The sequence below is a fragment of the Neomonachus schauinslandi genome, chromosome 1, assembly GCF_002201575.2.
Source record: "Neomonachus schauinslandi chromosome 1, ASM220157v2, whole genome shotgun sequence".
NCBI lineage: Eukaryota > Metazoa > Chordata > Mammalia > Carnivora > Phocidae > Neomonachus > Neomonachus schauinslandi.
This window is the reverse complement of record NC_058403.1, coordinates 75894313-75922108: the sequence shown is the minus strand read 5'-3', so window position 1 is coordinate 75922108 and position 27796 is coordinate 75894313. Positions and strand designations below refer to the sequence as shown.

Genomic DNA, 27796 nt, shown 5'->3' with positions numbered 1-27796 from the left:
GTTAAAGAAAAGTAGAAGCAAATGAATGCCCAATTAATATGAAATGGCTAAATTAATTTAACAATGCTGTGTAGCAGTTTAAAAACAGTGTTTATGTGGTGACTAACATAATAAAAAAATAAAAACAGTGTTTAAAAAAATACATGTAATTACTTGAGTATACAGTCATATTAACAGCTTAATTTTTAAAAATAGGCATATGCATATATTTACACAGACACATATACATACTTAACAAATATATCTTTAATGTATACTATCATAAGTACAGAGTTGTGTGCAGTATATATCTCTGGAAGAGAATATACCAAAATTTTAACAGGGGTTACGTCTAGGTTATGGGATAAATGACAAAAAAGAAGTAATTTTTATGTAATAAAGTCATCAGAGTTCTTATTTCAATATATATAATACTAAAAGAGCAAAGAAAATTGGAGAGCATGTGACAAAAATATCAAAGGGTTAATATCTTATTAATAAGAAAAACACTACTCCTCCAGTGGGGTAGGGATTGGAGGGGAAAGCAAAGGACATTAACACATCATTTAAAGAAGAAATGCAAAGGACTACTAAGTGTATTGAAATATATTTAATCTTGCTCATAATCTGGGAGATTCATATTAAAATAAGAAAATAATTATTTTTGTTTGTATAATTGGAAAAGATAATCCTCAATATTGTGGTCCTTATCCTCATAAAAATGCAACTGATGCTGCCCTTTTGGAAACCGACTTGATTCTATACCCATGAGGAGACTTAAGTTCATAACTTTTGACCCAGTCTGTTTAGTGGTAGAAATACTTAACATGGGAAAATGCTCATAATAGTATGATAGCTATATATATATATATATATAATATGATCCTAGCTTTGTTTGCAGAATACATACATAAAGAGAGGAGGAAGATAGATCATGGAAACTTAACAGTAATTCTCTCTGCGAAGTTTGCTTACAGATAGATGGCATGTAATTTTTTTTTTAATTTTCATTTTTTGCTCTAAATATCACATGGCTTTTGTAATCTAAAAATTCAAATGCAAATTAAAGGCAGTGCTAGGAGAGATGATCTTATCTGTGTGCATTTGTGCATCTCTTTACCTGGACTGTTTTGGAGTCCTTCCAAAGTAAGACACTATCTAAATTTGGGGAAGTGGTTAACAATACTGTTATTAAAATAATCATAGAGTGGGGTGTCTGGTAAATGAACTATGAACATGGCATTGAAGGAGGGATAAATATTGGGGTGGGAGGAGGTATGAAGACATAATCTTCTTGAACAGCACAGGGTTTGTGTGGATTTGGGGGCCAAAATATACATGTTCTGCTCTTGATTTCATCATTTAGTATTTGTCTGCATTTTGGTGTCTTCACCTTTATCTGTAAGATAGGAACAATAACAGTACTTAAATGATAACTTTGTATGAGAATTAACCACGTCTGATATATTTTAAGCTCTTTGAAGAGTGCCTGCCCCATTCAAAGTACAAAGAGAGAGAGAGAATCTAAATCCTGTCACCATTTTACCTTCTATTTGACAGTTGACAAAAATAAAAAATGATAACCTGAGTACATCTGTAAGATTTAGGATAGAACTCAGTTTCCTTTGTATGCCTATAAGATTCATTTTTCAGTCTAGCTAGTGATCCTGAAATATCTTGCTTTGGAACTTAGCCTTAGAATAAAGAGAACATTGATTTGGTGAATTAATTAAGTGGCTTTCAGTAGTTTCTACAAATGCTAATTCTTCTCACCTATCCAGAGCAGGAGGAGAATGAAATCACTTGGGAAGGTTTAGAGCTCTAATGTGTGTTCTGTGTTGACCATCCTTTATGGTAGCTGGCATCAAAATGATCTAATTGATTTTGTTCTGTGGCAGCTTGGAAAGTCCCAACATTTCTTAGCTTTCACACATGCTCTATAAAACTCCAATCTTTTTTAACTATTGCAGATTTATTATTCTGACAATTTTCCTTTTGATAAATAGTTATTAAGAACTTGAGGTACTGTACTTAGATTGAAACCATCATTTTTTTCTCTTTTCATTAGATACTGTGCGTTAATTCCCACAGGAAAGGCATCTGTGTCATAATAAATGCCTTGAGTAAAATAATCTACTGTTCAACCTTCTAATTCTTTCTTACAGAATTAACTGTTCAATTGAACATATCAAGTTTTTAGACACTTAATGTGATATGATGAACAAAAAAATGGGGAATTGGAGAATTTTTCATGAAGGTGGCGTTTAAGGAAACTGAAAATGTTTTCATGGATCAGGTAAAGAGAATGAAGACATTCCAGACTGAGGGACTAGACTGAGCAGAGGGTCAGGAATGGTCAGCTAGTGCCAGCATGTGGCAAGCAGAGTGGAATATATGGAAAGTGTGGTTGAGAGCATAGCTTGGGGCCAGACTGTGAAGGGCCCTCAGTGTCTGTGGAAGTACATTGACCCTTAAACAATATGAGGATTAGGGACACTGACCCCCGCACAGTTGAAAATCTGCATATAACTTTTGACTTCCCCAAAACTTAACTACTCAAAGCTTCCTATTGATTGGAAGCCTTCTTGATAATGTAACAGTCCATTAACACGTATTTTGTATGTTTTATGTATTATATACCAAATTCTTATAATAAAGTAAGCTAGAGAAAATGTTATTAAGAAAATCATAAGGAAGAGAAAATACATTTACTGTAGTATACTGTAAAAAATCTGCAAATAAGCGGATCTGTGTAGTTCAAATCCATGTTTAAGGGTCAACTGTAGTTGGTTTTGTTCCATTGACATAGAGGCATCTTGAGAAGTGACATGGTCGGAGTTGTTCCTTAGGAAAGATAAAGTGATGGGGAGGAGGACTCTCGTGGGGAGGCAGGGGAAGTAGGGACATCACTGGATATTCATTTTTCTACTTCATTCAGGTAGATGTGTGGTTAAAGCATAGAAAGTTTGATATGTTTAGAATCAGGTATGTATTCTTTCTTGGAGTTTCAACTGCTACTATAAAAACAAGTCACCAATCTTTTGTTTCCTTTAATAAATGTCTACTTAATCCTGGCTAAATTTACCCAAGCCTCTTTAACTTCTCTTTTCTCTCAATTCAATAGAACTGATGTCTTCATGAGGGAAGCCACTAAAACACTGATCTCCAATCTGTGGCTTCATGAAACCTAAGGACTTCCCCACCTTCTACACCTACCTCCAATCACTGGGGACAGATACAGATCCAGGAACACAAAATTGCTTCCATTTTTTTTTTTTTTTTAACTTTTTAGAATGTTGTAGGTACCATGTTATTCCTTACCCAACTTCACACACATGGATTAAGAAGTTCAAGCAAATGTTTTATGTATGCCAAGGATTTATACACTTGCTTAACTTTCTTACATAGAGATATAAAATGGAACCATTGATACTTGTCATATTATAAAGATAACATGTCAAATCAGAAAAAAAATTTTTAATAAAATGGTAAAGGTAAGTAATCTATTTTGGGAGGGAGTGTATCTTCACTTGTTTCTCATACCAATATAAATTCCAAAGAGTTAAAAGATTTGCATGTGAAAAAATGTTAAAAGCCATAATAATATGAGATGATAATATGGTTGAAGAATTTTATAATGTTGGGCTGGGAGAAGCCTTTCCAACTATGCTTGAAAAATAATAAGCCAGGATATCTGCCTGGGTGGCTCAGTTGGTTAAGCATCTGCCTTCAGCTCAGGTCATGATCCCAGGGTCCTGGGATCGAGTCCCGCATCGGGCTCCTTGCTCAGTGAGGAGCTTGCTTCTCTGCTTGCCACCTGCCTTGCTTGTACTCACTAGCTCCCTCTCACTCTTGCTTGCTCTCTCTGACAAATAAATAAATAAAATCTTAAAAAAAAATAATAAGTCATAAGGGAAAAATGATAAATTTGACTATAGAAAAATTAGGATTCTTCTACAGCAGAAAGCAACCCATAAAACTATATATAAGTTTGAAAGACCAGACACACACATGCAGAAAAATATTTCCAGCACTGATAATAAAGGGTTATTATCTATAAAATATAAAGAGCTCCTACAGGAATAACTGTTCAGGAGGATAGCCAACAAAATGTTAGCAGTATTATTTCTGGAAATCAGAAATGGTGATCCCACATCTTGGACGACTTCTCTTCCCAGGGAACTGGATTTATAACAGTGGTAGTCTCATCAAGGGGCAGCACTGACCCCTCATTCTGAGGTCACGAAGCTTTGAGGAATCTGGGAGAAAGGGCTGAGAATGGAAAGTTGTGAGCTCTTAATAGAGTTGTTCTGACTCCTGAGGACTTGGGAAACCCACTTCAAATCTTTGAGTTTATTTATCTGCAAAATGGGGATAATAATACTTACATACATCACTAAGTCGTTAGGAAAATTAATGCACATTACTAAACCTTTGAGATCCCAGGATAAGCATTATTGCGTGGGGAGTAGAGAGAATCGTTGCTTCTCTGTAACCTCCTGCTTAAGTAAATGCTTGATATTTATATACCAGTTCTGAAATGAAACCTTATCAGATGCACTTTAGTTAACTCTTTTATGTCAATGTGTGTGCTAAGTTTGAATTTAAATGAATTGGTAAATATTAGCTTAGTTTTTATCATGAGGATACTAAAAGCAAAAAACACAGATTGTCCCCCACAATACACTGTACCTTTTTCTTTTTTTTTTTTTAAGATTTTATTTATTTATTTGAGAGAGAGAGAGAGCACATGGGAGGGGGAGGGTCAGAGGGAGAAGCAGACTCCCTGCTGAGCAGGGAGCCTGATGCGGGACTCAATCCCAGGACTCTAGGATCATGACCTGAGCCGAAGGCAGTCACTTAACCAACTGAGCCACCCAGGCGCCCCACACTGTACCTTTTTCTTTAAGTCCTTTAAGCATCTTGGTATCTGTAAAACTTGATGGCTTCAATTGCACAGTTTGGAGATGAGCAGATTGTCATATAAATATCCAAGTAAAATAAGAAGAATGCAAATAATCCTCTAACTTGCTTCCATGGATTCTGGACAGAGACTCTTAACCGTTGTAATGGTCTTTAGAAATCATTTAGTTCTGCCTCTCATTTCACAAATGAGGAACTTGAATCCAGACTGGTTCACTCCTGCCCCAGAGGCACAGGGCTAACTAAAGACAGAGCTGGGATTACAGCCTATATTTCCTAGTTATTCCTACAACCCCCAGTCCTGTGCTCTTTCCCCTCAGCTACCCAAAGCACCCAAATAGCAGTGACAGATAGATAGATAAGATACACGTGTCTTAGGTTTTGCCCAGAATCTTGGTAGCTATGTTAGACATAGACCATCATCCTCAGATCCGATTGTGCTGAAGGATGAGTTGGTCAATAGAAAGATTTTGGCATTTTAGTCCATCACATCCTGCTGGGACTCTTTTGACTTTGTAAAAGATGAAATGTTTTTACATTTGATGGAACATTATCAACATTTGAGTCTGTGAGCCCTACATTTAGGGTTCAAAAAGGTATGCTACCCCATTATTGTAAAAAAAAAATGATCCAATATTGACTTTCTGGGCAGTTGTCTTAATGGCATTTACTTTACAGCATTGATTCCTGAGCCTGATTCATTCAGAACTGCCTCATGGGCTGCACAAAATACAGCTGGTACCAGGTCCACACATCTGTTTTTAAGAATCACCCTGGATGATTCTTAGGGTCACCCAAGTTTTTGAACCACTGGAATAGAGCACGGATTAAGGAAGCAACAATCTGCTCTTCACTGTTGACCCAAAAGCTGTCAGTGGGTATAGAATTTAAATACATGATACAAATAATTATATGGCATGTTGTACCCAGAGCTCATTTGGTTAATATTTCAGAGAAAAAAAAATGCACATTATGTCTGAAATAAATTTGTAGTGTTATAGGGCTTTGTCATATTCTTTGACACCTGATTTTCAAATGTTATTGAAAATTTTTGCAAAAAAAAAGCTTTCTTACCAGTGACTCAGGAGCTTTAAAATAAATATGCCAATAATCACATGGATGCAAAAATAGAAGTAAAAAGGAGGTAAGTCTAAGGTCCTGAATATATTTGCAAACTTAATTTCTAAAGTTTATATACCAACTGAGCCTGGCTTCTAATTTTCTTCTAATCTTCTTATCTTTTAAATTTTAGAAAAAAAAAATCTAAGTATCCACTTCTAGCTGTCTCAGCCAGTTGTACCTTTCAGGCAGGACAGAGGGACTTAGCCTTCCAAGTGCGGGGTGGGGAGTGATATTTTGATATAGATCTAACTGAATTACATAGCGTACTCAGCAGTAACAAGAGTATTTTAGTGAATCAAACCATAACCATCAGGGTGCATTTCACCTTCACTAAATTATGGTAACCAAGGCCAGATTCTACAATAATGTTCTTATGTGTTTATGTGGATATATTTTAAAGGCAAAAGCCAATTGGTTTCTCACACTTTAAGATTTATTCTTTCTATTTGTAATTTATTAACTGTCTATAGAAAAAGATAATGTCTTGGAGCATTAATGAAAACTGGATATAATAGAGAAAATATTCAAGTACATAAGCTATTGTATTGATTCCATGTCCTAAGAAATAATGATAGAAAGAAGTCGTGCTTTTTTTTTTAAGGCTTAAAAAAAATGGGCACTTTTCCCAGGATTTCTATTTCCTGTACATAATATGGATGTTTGTTTGTTTTCACAAGTTAACGGGACCAATGGTTTAAATTGTTCTTTGACTATGTTCCGAAAAATCGAGTGACTGCTGTTGGCATAACTTTGTGTTAAGCCACTGGCATTTCTCTGTGGAGAATAAGTTGAAAATTTTTTAACTATCCGGCAGGGGATTTTAACTTTTATATTGAGAAAATATAACCACGGATTTGAGTATTTAGAAATGGATTTGAGTATTTAGGATTTAGTTAGAAATTCCTAACTTTATGTAGTCATTCTTAAAACTCCACATCTAATTTAAAAAAGAAAAAAGAAAAAAAAAAAAAGGCTTCCAAAAGCTTTCCCTGAAGTTTTAGTTTTCAGTTGCAAAGTGCAAAATAACCTTCTGAAAAGCCTTCTCTAAGTCCTGGTGGTGGGAAGGTCTGTGGTTTGTTTGGGGAGATTTTGTTTTGTTTTTAGGAGAGAGCACTTTCTTATGAAAGAGGCAAGGGAAAGTTTTACCTGTCTCTCTCCTGTTTTTTTTTTTCTTTCTTTCTTTTTCTTTTAAAGATTGGTGATAAGGAATTCTAACTACTTAATGAGATGGGAGAGGCCTCACTCCATTGGAGTGGAGGACTCCAGGTGGAAGTTGATGGATTGGACAGGTAAAGAGAAGAGTCCCGCCCCCTCATGCCTATAGTTGGGTATATATTAGGGAACCTAAAATTATGTACAGAGAGAGAAAGAGAGAGAGGGACTTGAGTTCTGTTATCTTCTTAGTAGATTCCTATTGTCAGGGTCTCAGAGGGGGTGGGGGGGTTGGCAAAATCCTGGAGCCAGAAGAGAGGACAGCGGCATTGATCAATCTTACTGCTAACATGTTGTACCTGGAAAACAATGCCCAGACTCAATTTAGTGAGGTAAGGATTTTAGATTTTAGCACTCCATTTAGAGATGCTTTTTCATTTTTATTTTTTAAATAAAAGCTTACATATTTGTGGTTCTTGGTCACCCAATGTAATGTTTTTGCAAATTGTGTATAGGAATCTCCTTTTCTTGGTTAATGTTTTCTGTGGTGACTGTAAGATTTTTTTTTTCCCTTTAAGTAGGAGATGAAATAATAGGAGAAGAGGGAGAAGAAAATTTTCTGGGTGACATTATGTATTTGAAGAAACCCAATATTCAGGAGTTTGTAAAATCACTTTTTGTAAGAACAGACTGGGAGAGAAGCTCACATTCTGCTAGATACATGGAAATGACTCCTCTGTTGGGTATTCACGTACCAGTAAGACAAATTAGTTGACTGTGTCTTAACTCAGTTAAGTTCTCAGTTCTATCTCCAGACCTCATCCTAAAAGCAAATGAAGCTTTTTCAAAATAATCCAGGTGAGATTTTTTTTTTTAAAAAAACCATCTTCGTTTTGAATTCTATCAATCCAGAGACCCATCTAAATCCTCAGGGGACTTCACTAATGTCCCTATTGTCCGGTGATTGACTTAAGACTTTTACTGTATAATGACAAAGTTATTGGGGGCAATGCATTATTAAATATTTATACATGAGTACATGGCAATGTGTATCATAGCATATAGGATTTTAGGTAAGGAATTGATGATTTGCCTCTCTGATCTCTCCTCAAATTTGTCTCCGGGACTTAAATCACTGGGCAAAGGGATACGGAAACAAAACCCCTGAAGAGACTGCAAGGCTTTGAGGAAGTTTCCTAAGGTTGAGGGAGGTCTAACAACAATATTAGTTTACATTCCTCAGAATAGGGCAGCTGTGTTGACACTAATCAGATTGGGGAGGGGGGCGGGCGCGGGTGGTGAGCATGAGTTCAGTGTTTCGGATGAAAATGCTTGCAGGGAAATGCTTGGAAAAGTAGACTGGAGTGCTCAAACTGAGCTCCTTAAAAATCAAAACAAAGTGCATAGGACTCGGGTGCACACAGCAAAAGGAAGAATCGTGCAAAGGGCAACAAAGCAGGGCCTGCACTGTCATATTGACCATGCTATTGTCTAGACACCTGAACTGTGTAAATATAGCAGGGGAAATATCGAGTTATCTACAGAAGGAAAAGGAAGTGCCTATTTTCCTTTAAAACATTCAAGCAGGCATGCTTGTCCTCAGTGGAGAAACTTGAGTTTCTTGTTTTGCTTTAATATGGAAAGTTAGCTTAAAATGTTACCAAATGGTTAAAAAAATTGGAGGTGACTTTAAAGATGATCTTGTTTCTATGTGATCCCAAGTTGGCCAGTTTTAATCACTAGAGAGGTGGTCTGTCAGTCATATCATGTCTGACTTTGTGTTTGTTCACAAGCTATTTCACACATATATTTATAAGCAGGCTGGGATCTGCCTTCATGTCTAAGTAGGAAGGGGTAGAAAAGAAAGGTGATTTAGAGATATCTATAAGAAAAGTATGAAGTTGATGCAAAGTGGAAAGTAATGATTATTTCTCATGAAGGGAAAAATTGAATAAATGTTTTGCTTAGATGATACCAGTAGGAACTCTTGCCTTTTATGGAGGCAAAAGAATCATGTCATATGTGAGCGTAGAGCGCCCTTACCGTGAGAGAAAATACCTTTCCATGGCTTTGCAGTTTTCAAAACTTTAGGTAAATGTGTATAGTTAGGTGCTCAAGTTGTCTGTTTTCTCTTGGAATGCTGCTAATGTGTATAAGAGGATATCTATGAAAAAATATGGCTGAATTTCTCTACCTTCCTGCAACAGCTGTGGTGAATTTTATATCCTTCCACTAATGTGTGTTTTATGCATAATTTTTATAGCTTCATTTTCATCCTATTGCTTAACAATGGTTTTCTTTGCTGTATAGGGTTACGTTTTAATATCTAGTCCTCTGTAAAAATACAGTTCTATATCTGACTATACAAAATGTCTGGGACCGCATGGCCCTGAGAATCCGGAAATTTAATGCAAAAGTTGGTAACGTTTTAGGATTCATCTTGAGATAACGTTCATTAGTAACCATCAATACAGAAACAGTGATCTATTATCACACAAAAATTGTTTAAAAATTGGACAGATTAAGAATAAAGAGGCATGGAACTCCCCATGAGAGTGAAAATGATTTTGAAACTATAACCCAATCTCTGACTTCAAATAATTTTTAAATTTAATTTGTTAGTAACTTCTTTGGGTCGATAACTCAAAAACAATAGAAGAGCACTGATCCTTCTCTACTCCCTGTTCCGCGAATTTCTAAATCTTTCCCTCCAAGCAGAGCTGGATTTGGGGAAGCTATTAGTGAACAGGAAGGGGTCCGGAAGGGCGGAGAACATGGGCAGGATGTAACAGGCACGGCTGAAGGAGCTATCCCTGGATTACAATGGAGAGAGGCCTCAAGCAAGCACCATTCCAGTGTGCCAGGCTTGAATGACATGGCCTCTGGGACTGGTCTCAGACTTGGAGAGAGAGACCCAAAGGAAAGGAAATTCCTCACAGATTAAGTTTTAGTTTAACTTTCTTGCCAAAAAACTGGGCTCTGTGTGCGTTTGTATGTGTGCACACACGCGTGTGTGCGAGAAGGAGAGAGAAGGGGGCGGAGAGAAACAGACAGAAACTCTCAAATCTTCCTTAGAGGGACATTTAGGACATTTTTATTAAAAATCTCTATCTGGGTTTCTGTGTGAAGATGGAAAGGTACTTTGGTGAATGGGTTCCAGTACTGTAGAACTAAACGGGCTTCAAGGTTCAAATACTGAGATGCCTCATTTTACAAATCAAGGTTAATGGTCACTCTTTCTGTAGTCCAGAGAGCCATAGGTGTTTAAGTCAGTCCCGTTTACTTAATTTAACCTTTTTCTCTTTCATATCAAGAGAAATAGAATGCATTCTGGAAAGGGCTATTGTAATTCACCGTAAATGCCCCCAGAAAAGTTTAAGTAAAGAACTGAAGTGCAAATCTACTTGAGAGCAAGAAGAGTAATTAGAAGGCAGTAGTATAAGATCTCAGAGTTGAGGAGCTTGCCATTTAATTGACCTCTGGGCCTGCATGGTCAAGGGAAACAGTCTTTCCTAACCTAAAGCTGTCTCCACGAGGCATTTTTCCCATGGGAGTGATTTTTCTCTTAATAGTTAATAAATGTCTTATCTCAAGCTTTCCCATGTTGTGCTTCTGTTATGGTTAGCGCCATAAGTAAAAGCGTAGTAGGGAAGAAGCAGAAGCTGCAGATTTAATTTAGCTGTCAGCCAGGCTGTGTTCCTCACTCCATGCTATGGTCTTAGATTGCATTGCTTGTTTTACAATTGGTTGCCCTCAAGCCCACAGGGGACTGGGAGAAAGAGATCTTAGATCATAGATCGTAGATCATACTTTCTTTTGCTACTATTGGAAAAATGAGTGGTGATAATAAATCACTTATCCTTTACCTAGATAAGGAAAAGGCATGTTTGGTTTGTTTTGTTTTTTAGAAGAGCAGTGATCCTCAACTGTGGTATGGAGAGTACACTAAGAAACATGAATGAATGTCTAGTTAGCTATGGCAACCAAAGAAATATTGGTTGCCTTTTCATCATTCCACATGCATCTTCTGAGTGCAAAGTTACTAAAATTTTCTTAGACAATGAGTATGTATGGAATCTGGATTCTATATTCTTCCTTTTAAGGGAGTATAAGTCTGAGGTTAGGAGATTTTAGATTTATCAAGGAAGGATATGGGTCAAACGGATGAGAAATACATTGCCACAGATGTTCCTGAGCTTTCTTTGAGGTGCATATGATTACTTTGGGTGATACCCGAGCTTGTGGGATAGAGGAGTATAAGTAAAAGTCCTCCCTTCCTAGTAATATTTTGAAAGTAAACTCCCCCTCCCTGTTGAATATCCTAATTTATTCCTTTAATTATAAAATAAATAAGGAAGAGTGAACATAGATACCAAAAGATACCTTTGTGAAAAATAACTTGTTTATTTCCATGAAAGTCTTATTACTTTGAAGACAAAAGGTTTTCTAAGTCCAATGGACTCAGAATTTTCTTTTGAATGTGTGATGAAAAAAATCAGGTGACTGATGGAGTATTATTGTCGTGCCAATTTAGTGGACTGAGTCACTTATGCAGAACATCTAGTGCAGTAATGGATTTGGGTTCTGGAAGAAAATAGATTGAAGTGTCAAGGTAAAACAGTGGATCCAAGAGTGAAGCTATGAATTTATTTCTTAATCTCCCAAGAACACAATTTGGAGGCACAAGAAAATAGTAAAATGGAGTTTATTAATGTGCTACCTCTCTCAACATTTTATAATTTTCACTGATGCCTTTTCATTAAGTTGAATTTTGTCAGTAGTCATGAATACTACTACTGAATGGGGAGAAACTTAGGTTAGAAGACTGACTTACTCTTTTTAAATAAGCGTTTACTGAGCGTCCGTTATGTATAAGATGATGCATAGGATATGAAAATGAGTAAGGAACAGTTCCTACACCAAGAAGTTTACAGTTCATAGGGGAAATGAGCACATACAGTTATAATACAGGGCAGATCCTCATTGTCTTATGAGAAGTGTGAGCAAGATAATATAAAGGATCAAAGAGAAAGAGAGTACCTCGAAACAGGAGGATCAAGAAAGTCTATATAAGTAGGATGCAGCTGCACTTGGAAGGTCAGGTAGAACTTTCTAAGTCCTTGAAATATGAGAGGGAAGGAGGATTTTGAGTGAAGAAACAAGCGTCAGCAGAGGCACAGAGTTGGGGTGAATGCTGGTGTATTCAGCAATGTGAAATAGCTCAGATGGAATCAAAAGCATGAAAAGATTAGGAAATAAAGTTAGAAATGTCAGATGGAGTGGCTCATGGAGGGCCATGTCACATTTAATATTGTGGCAGTGATAAGCCATGGAAGGATTTTGAACAGAGGAGTAGTATAATTGGAGCTGTGCTCCAATTGTGGAAGGATAAATGGCTTTGCTTCAGACCACCTACCAGTATAAAAATGCATTTCTCTGCTTTGCACATTGGCTGTCTGTTTTGCAGGAATATTCACCACTTCTCTGGAACCTTTGGAAGGGTAGAAATGGATTGTGTCTAAAGTCTTATACAACTTAGGCATTCTCTGTGTGTTGCTCTCTTTAATAGCTATGGTCTCTGCCCTGGGTAAGTTGGGAACCATTGGTTTCAGTTTGTCCTAATTTATGCCTGCTATTCAAATGTAATCATGAATAGAACCACTTTCACTTTCAAAAGGGTTCCACTTAGAAGACAAAGTATATGGTCACCCTACAAATAAAGACCTGCTCTTTATTATCACTATTTTCCCCAACCCCCACCCCAAAATGGAAAAGTAGTATAAATTTAGTTTAAACAGATACAGTAGTTTTGATATCCCACCCACAAGCCACTTAGATTATTTCCCCCATGAAAGAAGCATTTCCTTACAACCCAACATTTACTGAGAGCTAATTAAGTATAGTCACAGGGTTAGGCACTGTAGGGAAAGCAGAGGTGAGTAAGTGGCAGCCACTGGTGTCTGAGAATTCACAATTCTAGGGTGCACATAAGGTATTATAAACGACTTCAGTATGAGACAGAATGTGGGAAGAGACAGTAAAGTCTCTCAAAGACAGTAACATAGGTTCAAACTGTACATGACAAAGGTAACATCTCACATAATCTGAGAACCAGATTTTAGCCAAGGTGGGGAAGGAAGGCCATTCTGGGTAGACAAGAAAATTTCTAAAAATACAAGGAAAAACTGCACAGGACCAGATGAAAGAGCGTGATATATTGACTTGGAAAGAGAATGTGGATTTAAACACGGATCTATATTTACTATATATGTCAAAATGGAAAGCTGTTGTAGAAACATTAACAAAATATGGTAGGGACTTCTATCTTACTAAGAACTCGAACCTATGAATATTTTGAGAACATGGACAATGTTCAGAATTCAAGATTCAAAACTCTGTCTACATGCTGTAGGCATGACGAGTGTTATCCTGCAGGGAAGAAGCAAAATTATCAATTATCAAAATTATGAAAGCTAGGAACAAAATTCAGACTGGTATTTTTATGTTAATTATAATTAACTTTATTAAATAGTCATCTTAGAATCAGGATAAGAAAACTGTTTCTCTGGTCAGTGCTCTAAATGCCAATAGTAATCCTGGAGCTAAATGTGAGAGAATATACCAAGTATGATATTTGTTGAAGATGAGAATTCCAATTGGGAAATAATAGAGCAGAAGCAAATATGAATGTCCCATTTAAGAAACAAACACCCCACCCCACCCCCAATTAAACAAAAAGCAACAATAAAGAAATCAAGATTTTGGTATCTCAAATGAAAAAAATCTTTGCCATAAATTTTTCAAATTTCATTTTGGATGAGGATACACATCTGCATTTAAGACTTGAACAGGAATATGGAGGGAAGACATATCTCCCCCCCCCCATATTAATATCCTTTCCTTCCACACCCTCCTTCATCACTTCCATCTCACCCAGGAAGAAAATATAGGCAATTAAGGAGATAATAGAGGGGTAGGTGAGGGTAGGTTCTTGGGGGAGGTAACTCAGTGACTTGATTTAAATGCAAAGAGGCGGGCAGGAGGGAGAATTGGCCTTTCTGATAAGTGGGGGGAAGTCTAAGCTTGTATCTCATTCCTGTCTCTTCCGTACAAACCTAACCCTCCACTAACATAAAGTGGATTTTGAAAATATCCAATATTGAAAAACAATTGTCCTGCTTTCAACTTTGTGCAGACATTAGGGGAAACAGTGAAGTTCCAGAAACTACCACATTGCTTACAACCTCCTTTGCAGAACAAAGTAGTTAAATAAAGTGCCTGTAAAGTCTTTTCAGAAACAGTTCTTTATACTTCCCCACAGTCAATTTTCTGACTTGGTCTGTTAATATAGCACACCTATTCTATTCAAAAGGCATTCCTTTTCAAATTCTGAAAAAAAAAATCTTGGGAAGTTCCCATTTGTAAATTTATTTCTTATTTGGTAATGACTAAGTTTATACACCCTGCTTAAGTTTGTTTTTCAAAGACAAAGTAAATTCAGGCTGTCAGGTATGTGGATGGCAAGATGGCTTCACCAGGTAATATTTACCTTTCAATCTAAAATTCAGTAACTGGTGTTAAGGTAAAGTACATGTTGGTTCTAGGTGAGGGAATAACTGGCAATAAAACATTTTTGGAATGTTAGTGGATGCGGGTAGAGTGTAAATTGGTATCTCATGCAAAACCTGTGATCTGAATTGCATCTTGTCTGTGTTTTTTCAATGGTTAAAAAAAAAGAAAAAAAAAATTCCTATAAAAGCTGGAAGAGGGAATTTTGAGTCAAGCTGTGGTGTGTTGCCAGAGGCGGAAATTTATGAAACACTCTCGTCAGCTCTTCTGGAAACACTACAAAAGAAATAGTTCTACTTTCTTATTGGTGCTAAAGCCACTAATAGGTGCAGTTTAGTATAATACCCCAATGAGAATTACCACCCCCAAACTCAGCGTGCCTTGGAAAGAACTCTGTACAGGCATTTTCTTTTTCCTTTCAAGCTTGCACAAAAATACCCAAAGGGGCCATTTCCAATCCAGGCAGTGAGCTTTCTCAAGTTTATTCTTTCTCAGATCACAGAGACAATGGAGAATATGCCCTGTTTACTCAAATCAGTCTGGATTAGTGTCACTCTATTGATGGAATCAGAATTAAAAGGAAAACCATTACCCTCTCAACAGGCAACATCAGATGTTTTGGGAATGGCTTGATTACTTTTAAATAGACCATGTGAGACTGTCACCAGACTAAGGTTGAGGACTCCACAGACAGACATAGAGAGAAATGGTGACACTGCGTGAAGTCGAAAGCCCATAATAAGCCTTAGGCTGGGAAATGATTTTAATAGGCAGTCCCAAAGTGCTTGAAAGGCTGAAAATCAGAATAGTAAGTTTCCAGAGAAAGTACTTCTCCCGGCTTCTTTCTATACTCTAACACCACCCCCCAGATATTTCTCTTCAGGTCAAATTGTTTCCAGTTTTTAAGGCCCTGCTGGGAGACTACTTCACCCTTAAAAATTTCTCAGCCCCCTCCCTCCCAAATATCCGAATAACCCCCCCCCTTCCTCTGAACTTTTTCCACACTTCTCTGTTCATCCCTCATTGCTCTCCCTGTGAACCAGATGCCTTCTCTCCAATTCCAGACTGAAGACTCTTGGTTGGTGGGGGATGTCTGGCATTTATCTCTGTATCCTCTCCAGGACCACCAAACGATGTCCCTGGAGGTGATGGAGGCATGTGTCTGTTGCTGTTGCATGAAGGGGTATCTTCAGATAAAAGTATGGCATATTGTATGTGCTTTTACAGAAACAGCTCTTTGTAACTGACCTGTGCAAAAAGCCAAGTGATTGCATACATTGTAGAAGCCTTGTCTCCACCTGTATGTTCTGAATGGCATGGTTTTCCTTGACATCTTCTAAGTCTTTCTCAATCTCTCTCTCTCTCATTTTTTAAATGAGCCCTGGTATTTATTTCCATTATACTTCAAGTGGCAAGAAAGTTTTTAAAGGACAGGGAAGTTTCCTGAGTAAGAAATGACTTGTACTCTAACAGAGGTAAACAGTGTAAAGTGTATGCTGCTTTCATTTAATTGATTACCCATGAGGACGGAGAATGTGTTTGATTTTTTAAAAAACGAAATAGATTAGATTTTTATCTTGCTTTGCCTTCACTTCTTAGAAGTGTTTCCTTGCTTCCACACTGATTCATTTTGTCCCTGATTCATTTTGTCCCCTGCATGTCTCTCGATCATCACGAGATTTGGGTGCTCTGGGTGAATAAGCTTGATGATTTGCAAACACTTTCCTGTTTCATTTTCTATGGTATTACTATTATTAAAGGATGTCTGAGAAATCTTTAAGTCGTTTTGTTCTTAAACATGGTGTCCTAGTTTTTTGTTTGTTTGTTTTTTCGTGTTCAAACAAGATACCAAGGAGCTGTTATAATTATTAAACTGATTGATTGTTACTTTCATTAGGGGGTAAATAGGATGAAATGAATAGATGGCTGTCTTTTCAAAGTAAGGCATGTCTTCTGCATAGCTGGAAACTGGTTTTATTTTGCAGTTAAAAGTGACAGCTTAAAGGAACACTCCAATGTTACATAAGTCACCATGTCTAATTACAAAGCGTAGTAAATCACTGAAAACTTTAATCTCAGATACAATGGAAAATGTAGCAATCAGCAAAGAACTTGACAAGCAAAAGCAAATTAGAATGCATGAAACAGTGTTTCTCATTTGAATATGTATAGAATAGTAAAACGGAGTAGCATACTCCTTATTTCATGCTTTACTTTTCTATTTGCAAATCAAGGCTGGTGTTTCAACCTCTGTGTGTGTATTATAAGGTCTGCGAAATGAAGTCATGAATTTAGACCATTTGCAAGAAATGGTTTGTAAGTCTGATAAAGTACAATCTCAGTTCCTCAAAACATGCATTGTACACCCTTAATTATGGCATTATTCTAAACTGACTTCTAGCTAACTGGGTAGAAAATCATGGAAATTAGAGAGGGGGAACAAATTTTGTGGTCTATCTACCAGAAACTAATGTCTCACTCTAAGCTTGTTTCTGGGTGGTTTCTTTCCAAAAAAAAAAAAAAAAAAAAAAAATCTGCATTTGGCCACAAGCACCACCCCTAGGAAGTGAATAATTATATGACCCCAAAGATTTGGACTCTTACTGCTGACCTAGATGCATGAGAAACAAACTCTAGGCCATTAGGTAAAAAATACTGCCTTGGCACAAAAACGTGTATGTGTTTGTTTTAAGGAAGTAGAAGCTCATTAATAAACTTCCCAGCTAGGTGTGAGCTACCAAGTATTACTCATTGCCTTGTGAGTGACAGGACTGGCTATTCTGCTACTAGTTCCCATAAAAGCTGAAGCTAAAAGCATAGTTCTCACCTACCAAAACAAAGCAAAACACAGAGTAAAGGTCAGAGAGATTATTTGGAGATGCACCCTAACATTCATTTGGCAGTAGTATGTAAAAACATGAATTGGACTGGAAGGTAGACTTCCTTCAGCATAAGAATCAACACTTAGTTCTGTTAGTATAAAAAAAGATTATCTTCTGAAAGTGATTTTTATTTTGAAATGATTTGCACTTATTCTTTCAATAAATATTTCCTGGAGCAGCTACTGTGCCTCAGACTCTGTTCCAGATATGACACTCAGTAATAAGCAAGATAGAATCTCTCATAGGTCTACGGTCGTGCAGAAAAGACCTATGTTAAAAAAATATATTTGTACAGGGCGCCTGGGTGGCTCAGTTGGTTGAGCGACTGCCTTCAGCTCAGGTCATGATCCTGGAGTCCCGGGATCGAGTCCCACATCGGGCTCCCTGCTCAGCAGGGAGTCTGCTTCTCCCTCTGACCCTCCCCCCTCTCATGTGCTCTCTCTCTCTCATTCTCTCTCTCAAATAAATAAATAAAATCTTAAAAATATATATATATATATATATATATTTGTACAGATAATTCATGTCGTTTATAATTATGTGATGCCAAGTGAAACTTCGAGCGGTATCACCGTGTGAAACAAAGGAGAACACCCACCTGGGCAGAGGGCTTCTCCTGGGGGATGACACTGAACTAACACAGGCTGCCAGTGTGAGGGCTATAGACCAAAGGAGTTTGCCTTTGAAAAATGGAAGAGTGCCTATTTGCTGGTTCTTTAGTGAGCAAAGGAGAGGGTTTCAAATAGTGTGGCATAGACCACTTTAAAGATTTGGGGCCTTGATTCTAAGACAGTAGGGACCTGCTCAAGGTCTTCAAGCTTGAGAGGGACAGGATCTCATCTGCACTGAGTTTCTGGTGGCAGCTCCAAGAAGCTGGGTCTCTCACCCTTTGCAATTACACCTATTCTAAGAATGGCTAGTTTTATAGCCTGTCTTTAATATGGAAAACTTTTTTTTTTTAAGATGTATGTCATTTTTAGCTAAAAATGCCAGGCAGAAATTTAAGTGACTCAGATTTACATGCAGTTGGAATGAAAGATACGTAAGAACGCGGGTTCTCAAGCCAGACTGACTGGTTTCGCACTTGGGCTCTGTCACTTACTACCTTGAGCAAGTCACTTAATCTTGTGGAGCTTCAGTTTCCTCATCTATAAAATATGTGTAAAACATAGGATAATAATGCCACCTAGCTCATGAGGATTAAATGAATAAATAGAACTTGAAGACTAGAAAACGCACAGTTAAGGACTCAGGAAGATTATTCGTAGTAGCATTAAAAGTGGTAGTAGTAGTAGTAGTAATAGCTAATATTCTTTTTGTAGAGAGGATTGGATATGGATGCTACATATGTTCCTGATTTTTTTTTTAAATCTTGATTGTCACTATTGAAATTGCTGTGTCTTCAGTTTCATGTCATAGTAAACAAAGCTGTCTCCTATGATTCAATGTTAATCGCATTCAATTGTCCCATTGATTTAAGCCATAATTTCTGACAAGGCGTAGACAGATATATTATATCATATATATAATATAAGACAGATATATCATACATATTATATGGTCTGATAGATATATATTATTTTTAAGTATTTTAAACTCACTTCAAAAACCAATGAGACACTATTGATGAGCCTCTAAAGTCACCGTGGTGTGCTCTCCATACGGGTGGCCTAATCTTCACTGAAAATTTTCATTACTATGTATTGTCTTCTTTTCATATTACTACTTCTGCTAAATAAAGCTATCAAAATAGCTGTTGTTACAGATTGAAAATATCCTCGAACGTATTTTTGTTCCAACTTTGAAGGAATTGAATTTTTCCTTCATATCTGTAACTAGAATTATTGAATGTTAAAATTAGATCTTTCTACTTTCTGCTCAGCCCAGTGCTTCCTTGGTATGTGATGGTGACAAAAGTTTCTTGCAGAATGTAGGCACTCATGATTATGATTTTGTTCATTACCAAAAGGAAGTACTGACTGTAATCATAATGTAAAGTTTATTTTTTCTTAATTGAGCTCTACACAGTGTAAAGTGGATCTATTTGGGTTGAGTTTTCAACAGTTTTCACTTCCTCGATTTTCAAATGCTATTATCTAGTATTTGTGGACATTGCTGTCCACCTGATCAGCCCACTTTGTATTTATTTGTCTCACCTGCGGTTGTCTGGCATTGGTTGGGGCTTTTCAGGAGCTCTTTCCTGAGTTACGGAATCTCAGACCTCAAAGGAATCTCAGCACTTTGTGTCAGAACATAAAACCTTCTAGTAAACTCTCTGCCTGCTGTCAGAAGTCCTGTGTGCTTAGGTGCTTTATTCTTACATGTTATTTATGGTAAGGTAGCAGTGTATTTTACCTCCAAACGTTCACTTTGGGGGATCATTTGGAAGATAAAAGAAGGGAAATATTTTACAAGGAACAAAATCTGGTCTGGAGGAAAATATGATGCTAAGTAAATCCTTAAGGTTGAAAGATGGTACTTAAACTTGACATTATAACACAAATATCTTCTTAGCCTGAGAATGGAGCACTTTAACTCAGTTGTGTTCAATTCTAGCATAAAACAAACCATCATTCCTTCAGGTGAGGCAGGTGATAGAAAACTAAAACATGACAAGTATTTCTCCCTAAGGCAGTGCTTGTTGAAAAGTCACTATCCTGACGATATTTGGGGATGAAAATGTAGTACTGTCTGCTAGAGCATATTCGAATGAATGCTTTGTCAAGCCAGGGTCATAAGGAAAACTGTTTTGTTTTCCCAGGAGGGGCTTTAGAATGTTCTCGAAAGTTCCTCCACGAAGCCTGAGGTGAAAGGCCCTCTCAGCTGAGGAAAGCGTGTGTATGCTGCCTGAAACATTTTCGATTTCTAGGTTTGGCTACAAAAGTTATCTCATTGTTTGAAAGTAACCTCATGGCACTTTAAAATAACTTTGTGGATGAGTGTGGTCATCCACCAGAATGTTAGAATGGACGCACTTTTTATGTTTGATCATTAGAATCAATCTCCTTAAAGGAAGTGAAGGTCCAGGCGGTGCATGGACCTTACACGGGGTTTTTCAGCACCTCAGTGGCAGGGCTGGGGCTTAGACCCCACATCACCAGTCTAAGTTCAGAGTGCTTTTGCAATACGAGGATCCATTCAGGAATGTAAGTGCCAAAGAATATTTAATTCCCCAGCCTTGTTTCATAGTGAATCATAGATTATAAATATAATTTCTTCCAAATAAAATTTGGGCAAGTGATTGTTTCCTGTGACAAGGGGACGTTTAAATGGAAGTAAATAAGTTTTGATTCTATATCCCAACAGGAACCTCTCCTATCCCTGATTTGGCTCTCATTTTTTAATTTATTTTAATTTATTTTTATTTTTTTAAAGAATTTATTTATTTGACAGAGAGAGACACAGCGAGAGGGGGAACACAAGCAGGGGGAGTGGGAGAGGGAGCCTGATGCGGAGCTCGATCCCAGGACCCTAGGAACATGACCTGAGCTGAAGGCAGACGCTTAATGACTGAGCACCCAGGCGCCCCCTCTCATTTTTTTATTAACCTCTTGCCATAGACTGTTGGCTATTGTTGCCATGTTGCCATAAATTGGCTATTACGGATAACAATATCTGGTAAGTAGGACTTACACAATTTCTCTTATACAGATACATTGGAGGAGAAAGATTTGCAGAAACACAAATTGTGTCTAAGTCCTTAAATTGCACTGGTCAAATGACTTATGCAAAAGGCATAAGAGAGGAGAAAAAACAGGAAAATACTCTTTTCTATATTTGGGAATAGTTCTTACCTACACTTACTCTTTCCTAATGGTGAAAGCAAGCAGTTTGAGATTCAGCCCCTGGGTATCCCTACATTTCTCATGACAGTTCCAAGTTTCAGAACACCCCCAAGGGTTCTGTGATTACCTGGAGTATAAGTCTCAGGGACCAGGGTGTGTTTCATCCTTTCAGTGGTCAGATCGGCTAGTCTGTGGTGAACCTGAATATATTCCAGTTATAGATGTTGGTAAAAAACCTAGGGTCCAAGTGATGAGTTTTCTATTTCAAAGTTATTTTATAGGAAATGAAGCATCTGTTTGAATTCAGAAGAAATCAATTGTTTTACTTTATCAGGCAAATTGTATTCATTTTGCCATTCAGGTTTTGTAGAAAGATGGCTGTCTCCTCTTTCAGACATGATAGTGTAGATATATAACATTTTTCATTCATTCATTCATTCATTCATTGAATATCTATAGAGTATGTTAAGTTTATTTCAAGATCAAGATACCTTGTGGTTAGAAAGGGACAATCTACTTTTTTTGTTTCATTTCAAGTATCCTAATAGTTTTTGTTACATAAGAAATGCATGGGACATAGGAGACCCCACAGAGTTCTCCTGAAGGCAGTTTTTTTGACTGGCATGGAAGTGTCAGGTTCCAACTTCTGAGGCTCTTCTACTGGTCATTGTAAATAGGCATTACATTAGCATTCCAGCATAACACAAGTTTCTTCCCTCTGTGTTTATGGAATTATAATAAGGAAGGAGCACAGACATTTCTGCCTTTACCCGACCATGTTCACTTTGGTGGAAAATGAGGGATGAATATTATTCTCATTAACCTGGTACAGAGCTGGCTTCATTCATATATACAAAAATGTGTGGTAGCAAAGGGTCCTGTGTTTTGTTTAATGCTCTGCTATCACCATTTTGAAACAATAATCTATGACCAAGAGGCCCTGCATTTTCATTTTGCAATGGGCCACAAAAATGATTTTGCTGGTCCTGCCTACATAGCACATGTTCTTCTTGGCTACATTGATCTGCCCTCAGCCTCCAATCCTACTCTGTCAACATGTCCATTCTCTTGTCAAGTCAAAGAAGCAAATGAGAAACTGTTGTTGTTGCTGTTAACTGAATGCTTTTTAAATTAATTTCAAAATGCTCGTTCCTATGGCAGGTTTATGACACTGATTTTTAACAAAGCTCTGCAAAGTATCCATGTAGATTTCCAATCATGCAATCCTTAACTTTGGTGGGTTTGTTGTTGTTTGTGTTCTAGGCAAATTAAAAGCTAGTAGTGTTGGTTTTAGGCTTTTAATTTTTTTTTTAAAGACACCTGAGTACACTACTTGACTTACGGTTCCGTAAAGTAAAATTTAAAAAAAGTTTGAACTGAAATGCATTTTCCCATTCTTATCTTGGATAGTAAGCAGCTCTTTGTCTACATCTGGGAATTCCAGCTTTATGATGCATAAGTTGAGGCATTAGATTTGGAAGCACACTCTGTTGTTATTAAGTAAAATATTTCCCCTGAACTGTATAGAATTAAAAATGCTGGCATTTAAAAGCTTAGCCATCAGCACCTACAGTGCTATTAATGACTGGGAATACAGTTTCTGCTTCTTTAGTACCACCCAGTATGCTCAATCTTCCTGCTATTCCAGGGGTCTCCTTTGTGCCTCTGAGGTTTACTCATTTAGGCATTCTCCATTTCTCTTAAGTCCTTTGAGAAGCACTGAGTGTTTGTTCACTGGCTTTTTAGAGCTGGTCCCAAAACTTTTCTCTTTACATATATTGAAAAAAAAAAAAATTCAAAGGGCTATGTTTCTTTGTTCTCATCCAAGCCCACAATTAGCCCCAGTTCCATTCTGTGTAGCTGGAAGGAGGAGGAAAGGGGTGGCTCCACACATTTTACTGCCTATGAGAAAGTGCTCAGCCGGTTTCTTTGTCCTTTTCGTCAGGGCCGGCTGCTTCCCTAATTGTACCGCTGTAGGGAAGCACGTGCCTCTGGGAGCATTATCTGATTCCTACAGGACGTTCAGGAGTGCTTTGCATGCTGACCCTTAACTTGAACACAAATAATATCTTTTCAATCCCATTCCTAGGCCGCTGCTGCAGGCTTGCATACCTGAGGACTTGAATTCAGCCGGGGGCGGGGTGTGGACGCCTGGTGGGGCCTCAGGTTTTATTCTCTGCCCCCACCCCCCAGTTGTCTCACCTGAAGGTTTGCCTCACCTGTCAAGAGGGGAAGCTGAAGCTGGAGGACAGGAGAGGAATAGGAGCTGCAGAAGACAGAGGGGAAAGAAGGCAAGACAAACAGCTGCTCTTGTCAGCATGGGGAGAAGTGTAAAGAGATTAATAGTTATTTGAAGAGCAAATGGGGACGTGGCATCCGGCCGTGGAATGCGAATATATAAATGTACTGGAATGGACATGCGGCCTTTAACATTTAGACAGATGCTCTCTGGACTGAATGGAATGGTGGAGTTCGTACTTTCTCCTCCCTGTGTGAAATACCTAAAGTTTAGTTAAATAATTGGCTTTAATTACGATGTTCATCCAGCTTCTATTTCTTTGTGAGTCTGTTCTTCTCCATAGTTTTACTTGGTTGGGGACTCTCAGAGTTATCCTTCAACTGCAGAGCCAGACTCCTCATTTCCTTTATAAAACAGGTACCAACGAGACTGCTTTTCTTTTCTTGCTTTTGCTTTATTTTCCACTTCGCTAACTTGAAGAAACAATGAGATCAATATGTGTCAGAAGTTTTCACACAGGAAAAACTGTACCGTACAGTGGTTGTCCCTTCTGGAAGTGTGTCTAGTTTGACTCCAGTTTAGGGAGGACTTGAATTATCTCATCAGGCTGACAGGTGTGAATGGTGCTGGGCAGGGCCCTGGACTCAGAGTGAGAAGATTTGGTTTCAAAATTCCCACTCTTTGCTTATTAGCTGATGCTTGAGCAAATCACCCCCTGCTCTCTGATAGTAATACTTTTTTTTTTTTTTTTTTTGCAGATTAAGTGACAAGTCAATTCATTCTTTCCATACACATCATATCAAGTGCCTACTCTGTGCCCATTTGCACAGAACACCTAAGAGCATCAGGCAGAGGAGTACATGAGCTAACATACTTCTGAATTATATCAAATACAGAATGTAAATCCTAACTAGATGGTGTTCCTCTTACACATGTTCTACTCTGGCAAAGAAGAAACTGCTACAAAGAAAAGGAAAGAACAGATGAAAAATTAGGCTGTGTTTGGATGATATACTAGCGTGTTATCTTTAAAAATATCTAGGTGGCTCTCCCTAACCTTGCTACCCATGCTTCTCCAGTCTTGATGAACTGAGTCCTTGGGGGCATTCTTTTTTTTTTTTTTTTTTTTTTTTTAAGATTTTATTTATTTATTCTTCAGAGACAGAGAGAGAGAGAGAAAGAGAAGCAGAGGGAGAAGCAGGCTTCCCGCGGAGCAGGGAGCCCGATGCGGGACTCGATCCCAGGACCCTGGGATCATGACCTGAGCCGAAGGCAGACGCTTAACCATCTGAGCCACTCAGGCGCCCCGGTGGGGCATTCTTCATACCCTGGGACAGAATTTAGATAATAAGACTACAAGGAAATTTGGAGGACCTCTGATTTTGCTCCATATACAACAACTTGAGGCTTAAATCCCCTTTAGAACATATCTATCCAGTGGTCTTTCTCATTCTGAATACTATGGCAGGAGGGGGGAAAAAAATAGCAGGTGGTATTCATTTATTTTAAAGACCTTCCATACAGCTACTGAGCACTGGACATTTTCGCCCAGTTTGTTAATAAGCACACATTATATATATATATAATATATATAATATATATATAATATATATATATAATATATATTATATATATATAACATATATATATAAAATATATATATATATATAACAACTATATATAATATAGTTGATGCACAATGTTACATTAGTTTCAGGTGTACAGTGTAGTAATTCCAAGCCCCTACCCTATGCTATGCTTACCACATAGGCAGCTACTGTCTGTCACCAGGCGATACTACAATATCATTGTATATATTCTATTTTCAGGTGCTCTTCAGGAGACCACAGTCTCCAAAGGCTGCACATGAAGCTGTGTGATCTGTGCAGGTCATTACAAAACACGTGCAGGCCTCAGACTTCCCTTGGTGTTTCTGTGTATCACAAATTAGTCCTTCTACCGAGTATTGTGAGGTTTCATAGATTCAAGGTCAATTTCTGTAGAATGCATGCACCAAATGATGATGCCTTTTCAAAGCAATGATCTGCCGCTGACACAGCTAACCCTGGGGTTTCTGGGTGTCCTACAGCCACAGTACACGAACCTGGGGCTCCTGAACAGCATGGACCAGCAGATTCAGAACGGCTCCTCGTCCACCAGCCCCTACAACACAGACCACGCGCAGAACAGCGTCACGGCGCCATCGCCCTACGCGCAGCCCAGCTCCACCTTCGACGCCCTCTCTCCGTCCCCCGCCATCCCCTCCAACACCGACTACCCGGGCCCGCACAGCTTCGACGTGTCCTTCCAGCAGTCCAGCACTGCCAAGTCGGCCACCTGGACGGTAAGAGCCCCGGGCCCCTGTGCGCCCTTCAACCTGACCCCTGCATCTGAGGGGGGTCTTCACTCCCCCTCCTGGGGGCTTCTCCTCTGTCAGAGCTTACAGATCCATTTCGAATGGTGGACGGTTTCTCACTGTCCTCCAAGGACATTTTGCTTTTGAATATATAACCCTGAACCAGAGAGAGAAGAAGTGCCATTGAGTGGGAAAAGCCCCGATCCTGGAAAGAAAGTCCTATGTTCTGGCAATTTCAGGAGATCCATTCTCACCTGCTTCTTGCTGTTGTTGGGGAGGGGGTCCTTCCTGTAGAGGTTTTTGGAAAACTATAAAGCATTATGCCAACAAAAATTATCATAGGCATAGGATACGTGTTTGCATTTCCAAGAATGTAGGATAGTTACCATCTCATTATTTTGAAGAAGTAAATGTCATATTAATATGTGGTTAAAAAAAATTGCAAACATGGAGTAATAAATTAAAATCTCATTTATTATGGAATGGCTAAATTCATTTATACATGTAGGTTCTATAGCACAAATCATAACTTATTGATACTTATATATTTAGCACATTTAGAATTTTTTTTTCCTCAAAGAAGCCTCTAAAACTGTACATCAGAGTCCTCAATTAGTCCAAAGAGATTCTGATTAAGAATGTTGTGAAAAAAGAACTTTGCACATATAACTCTTCCAAGAAAACATGGAAATATTTTCAAAAATTAAAAAAGTATATAAGAATGTTTATTCTATTTCAAAGTTTGTTTTGTAATGTATTATAAATAAAGTTCACATATCAGGGAGGAGACTTACAAGACTGGTTTTAACTACTTGATCAAAGAATGCCCAACACCAAAGTGGCACACGTGTTTTTCAAACAACTTTATATTTGCATGGATTATAGAAGTGCTTCCAAATATTATCATCTTACTGAGAAGTAGCTTTAGAATTGTTTTAATGGGTCTTTCCAACCCCCCTTTGGCAAATAGGTTTCTTTAGAAAGAATTTTACTTTTTATGTCATAGCATCTAGTTCACTGTAGCTTTAATTCAGCTGTACATCGTTTATAAAACAATCTACATTTACAACACTACATCCAAATGTAGTTTCACATGTGTTCCCTCATTTTGTCTTCACTTCTTTGTGAACTAGGTAGGACAAGTCTTATAATTCCCATTTTCCTAATGAGCAAAGCTAAAAATGTGGAGATTAAGTGACATCCCTGAAGGGACAGAGGCTTTTGTGTAGCTGGACCTATTTCTGATTCTGCCCTCCCCCACTGGATAGTGTTCTATCTTTCTTTTTCTACTGTTCCACATCAGGATGTTCAAAAGTGGTCTAAAATTTTATATTTGTGCTTTTCTTTCATGGTTTGAGAAGCGGTTCTGTCATGGTTCATATTTCAAACATAAAGTCTAAGTAGGAGCCTAAAATTTGATCTTTCTCCCATGTGTTGTTTATCACTTGTGTCACAGTCTTGAGTGTCTTTTGCATTAATAATCCTGGAGATGGACACTAAAGGTGAGTAACCTTAGAGTCCATAGGCCTTAAGTAAATACTGGATGATCAATCTAAGTAATACTTTGCTGAAGATCTGCTAAAATAGTCATTTTACAAATGGAGCATGATGTGCTTTAGAATAGGGGTCACCAACTGGGTGTTCACAATCCCTGATCTTCCCGGTTAACAGTCTCTTGTTTGCATACCCAGGCCAAGCTCCACTGTGTTAGGAATAAGCACATCTGAAGGGCTGATGGGCATACTGAGGCCACTAAATGATGGAGCACTTCCCTTCTAACATGGTTTAA

General features: G+C 37.9%; 1 protein-coding gene across 9 annotated transcripts in view; it reads left to right on the top strand.

The window, feature by feature from the left end:
- Window positions 1-27796, top strand: part of TP63 (tumor protein p63) — a 231035-nt gene that overhangs the window by 124425 nt on the left and 78814 nt on the right. For 4 of the 9 annotated variants that reach the window (XM_044919902.1, XM_044919898.1, XM_044919917.1 and 1 more), the window contains exon 4: window positions 25741-25995. In XM_044919902.1, coding sequence (XP_044775837.1) covers window positions 25741-25995 — 255 coding nt within the window. Of the gene's footprint in view, window positions 1-7291; window positions 7314-7399; window positions 7569-7778; window positions 8035-9398; window positions 9414-25740; window positions 25996-27796 lie in introns of those variants that run through there. The other 5 variants (XM_021692546.1, XM_021692539.1, XM_021692543.1 and 2 more) reach the window with 5 other exon arrangements.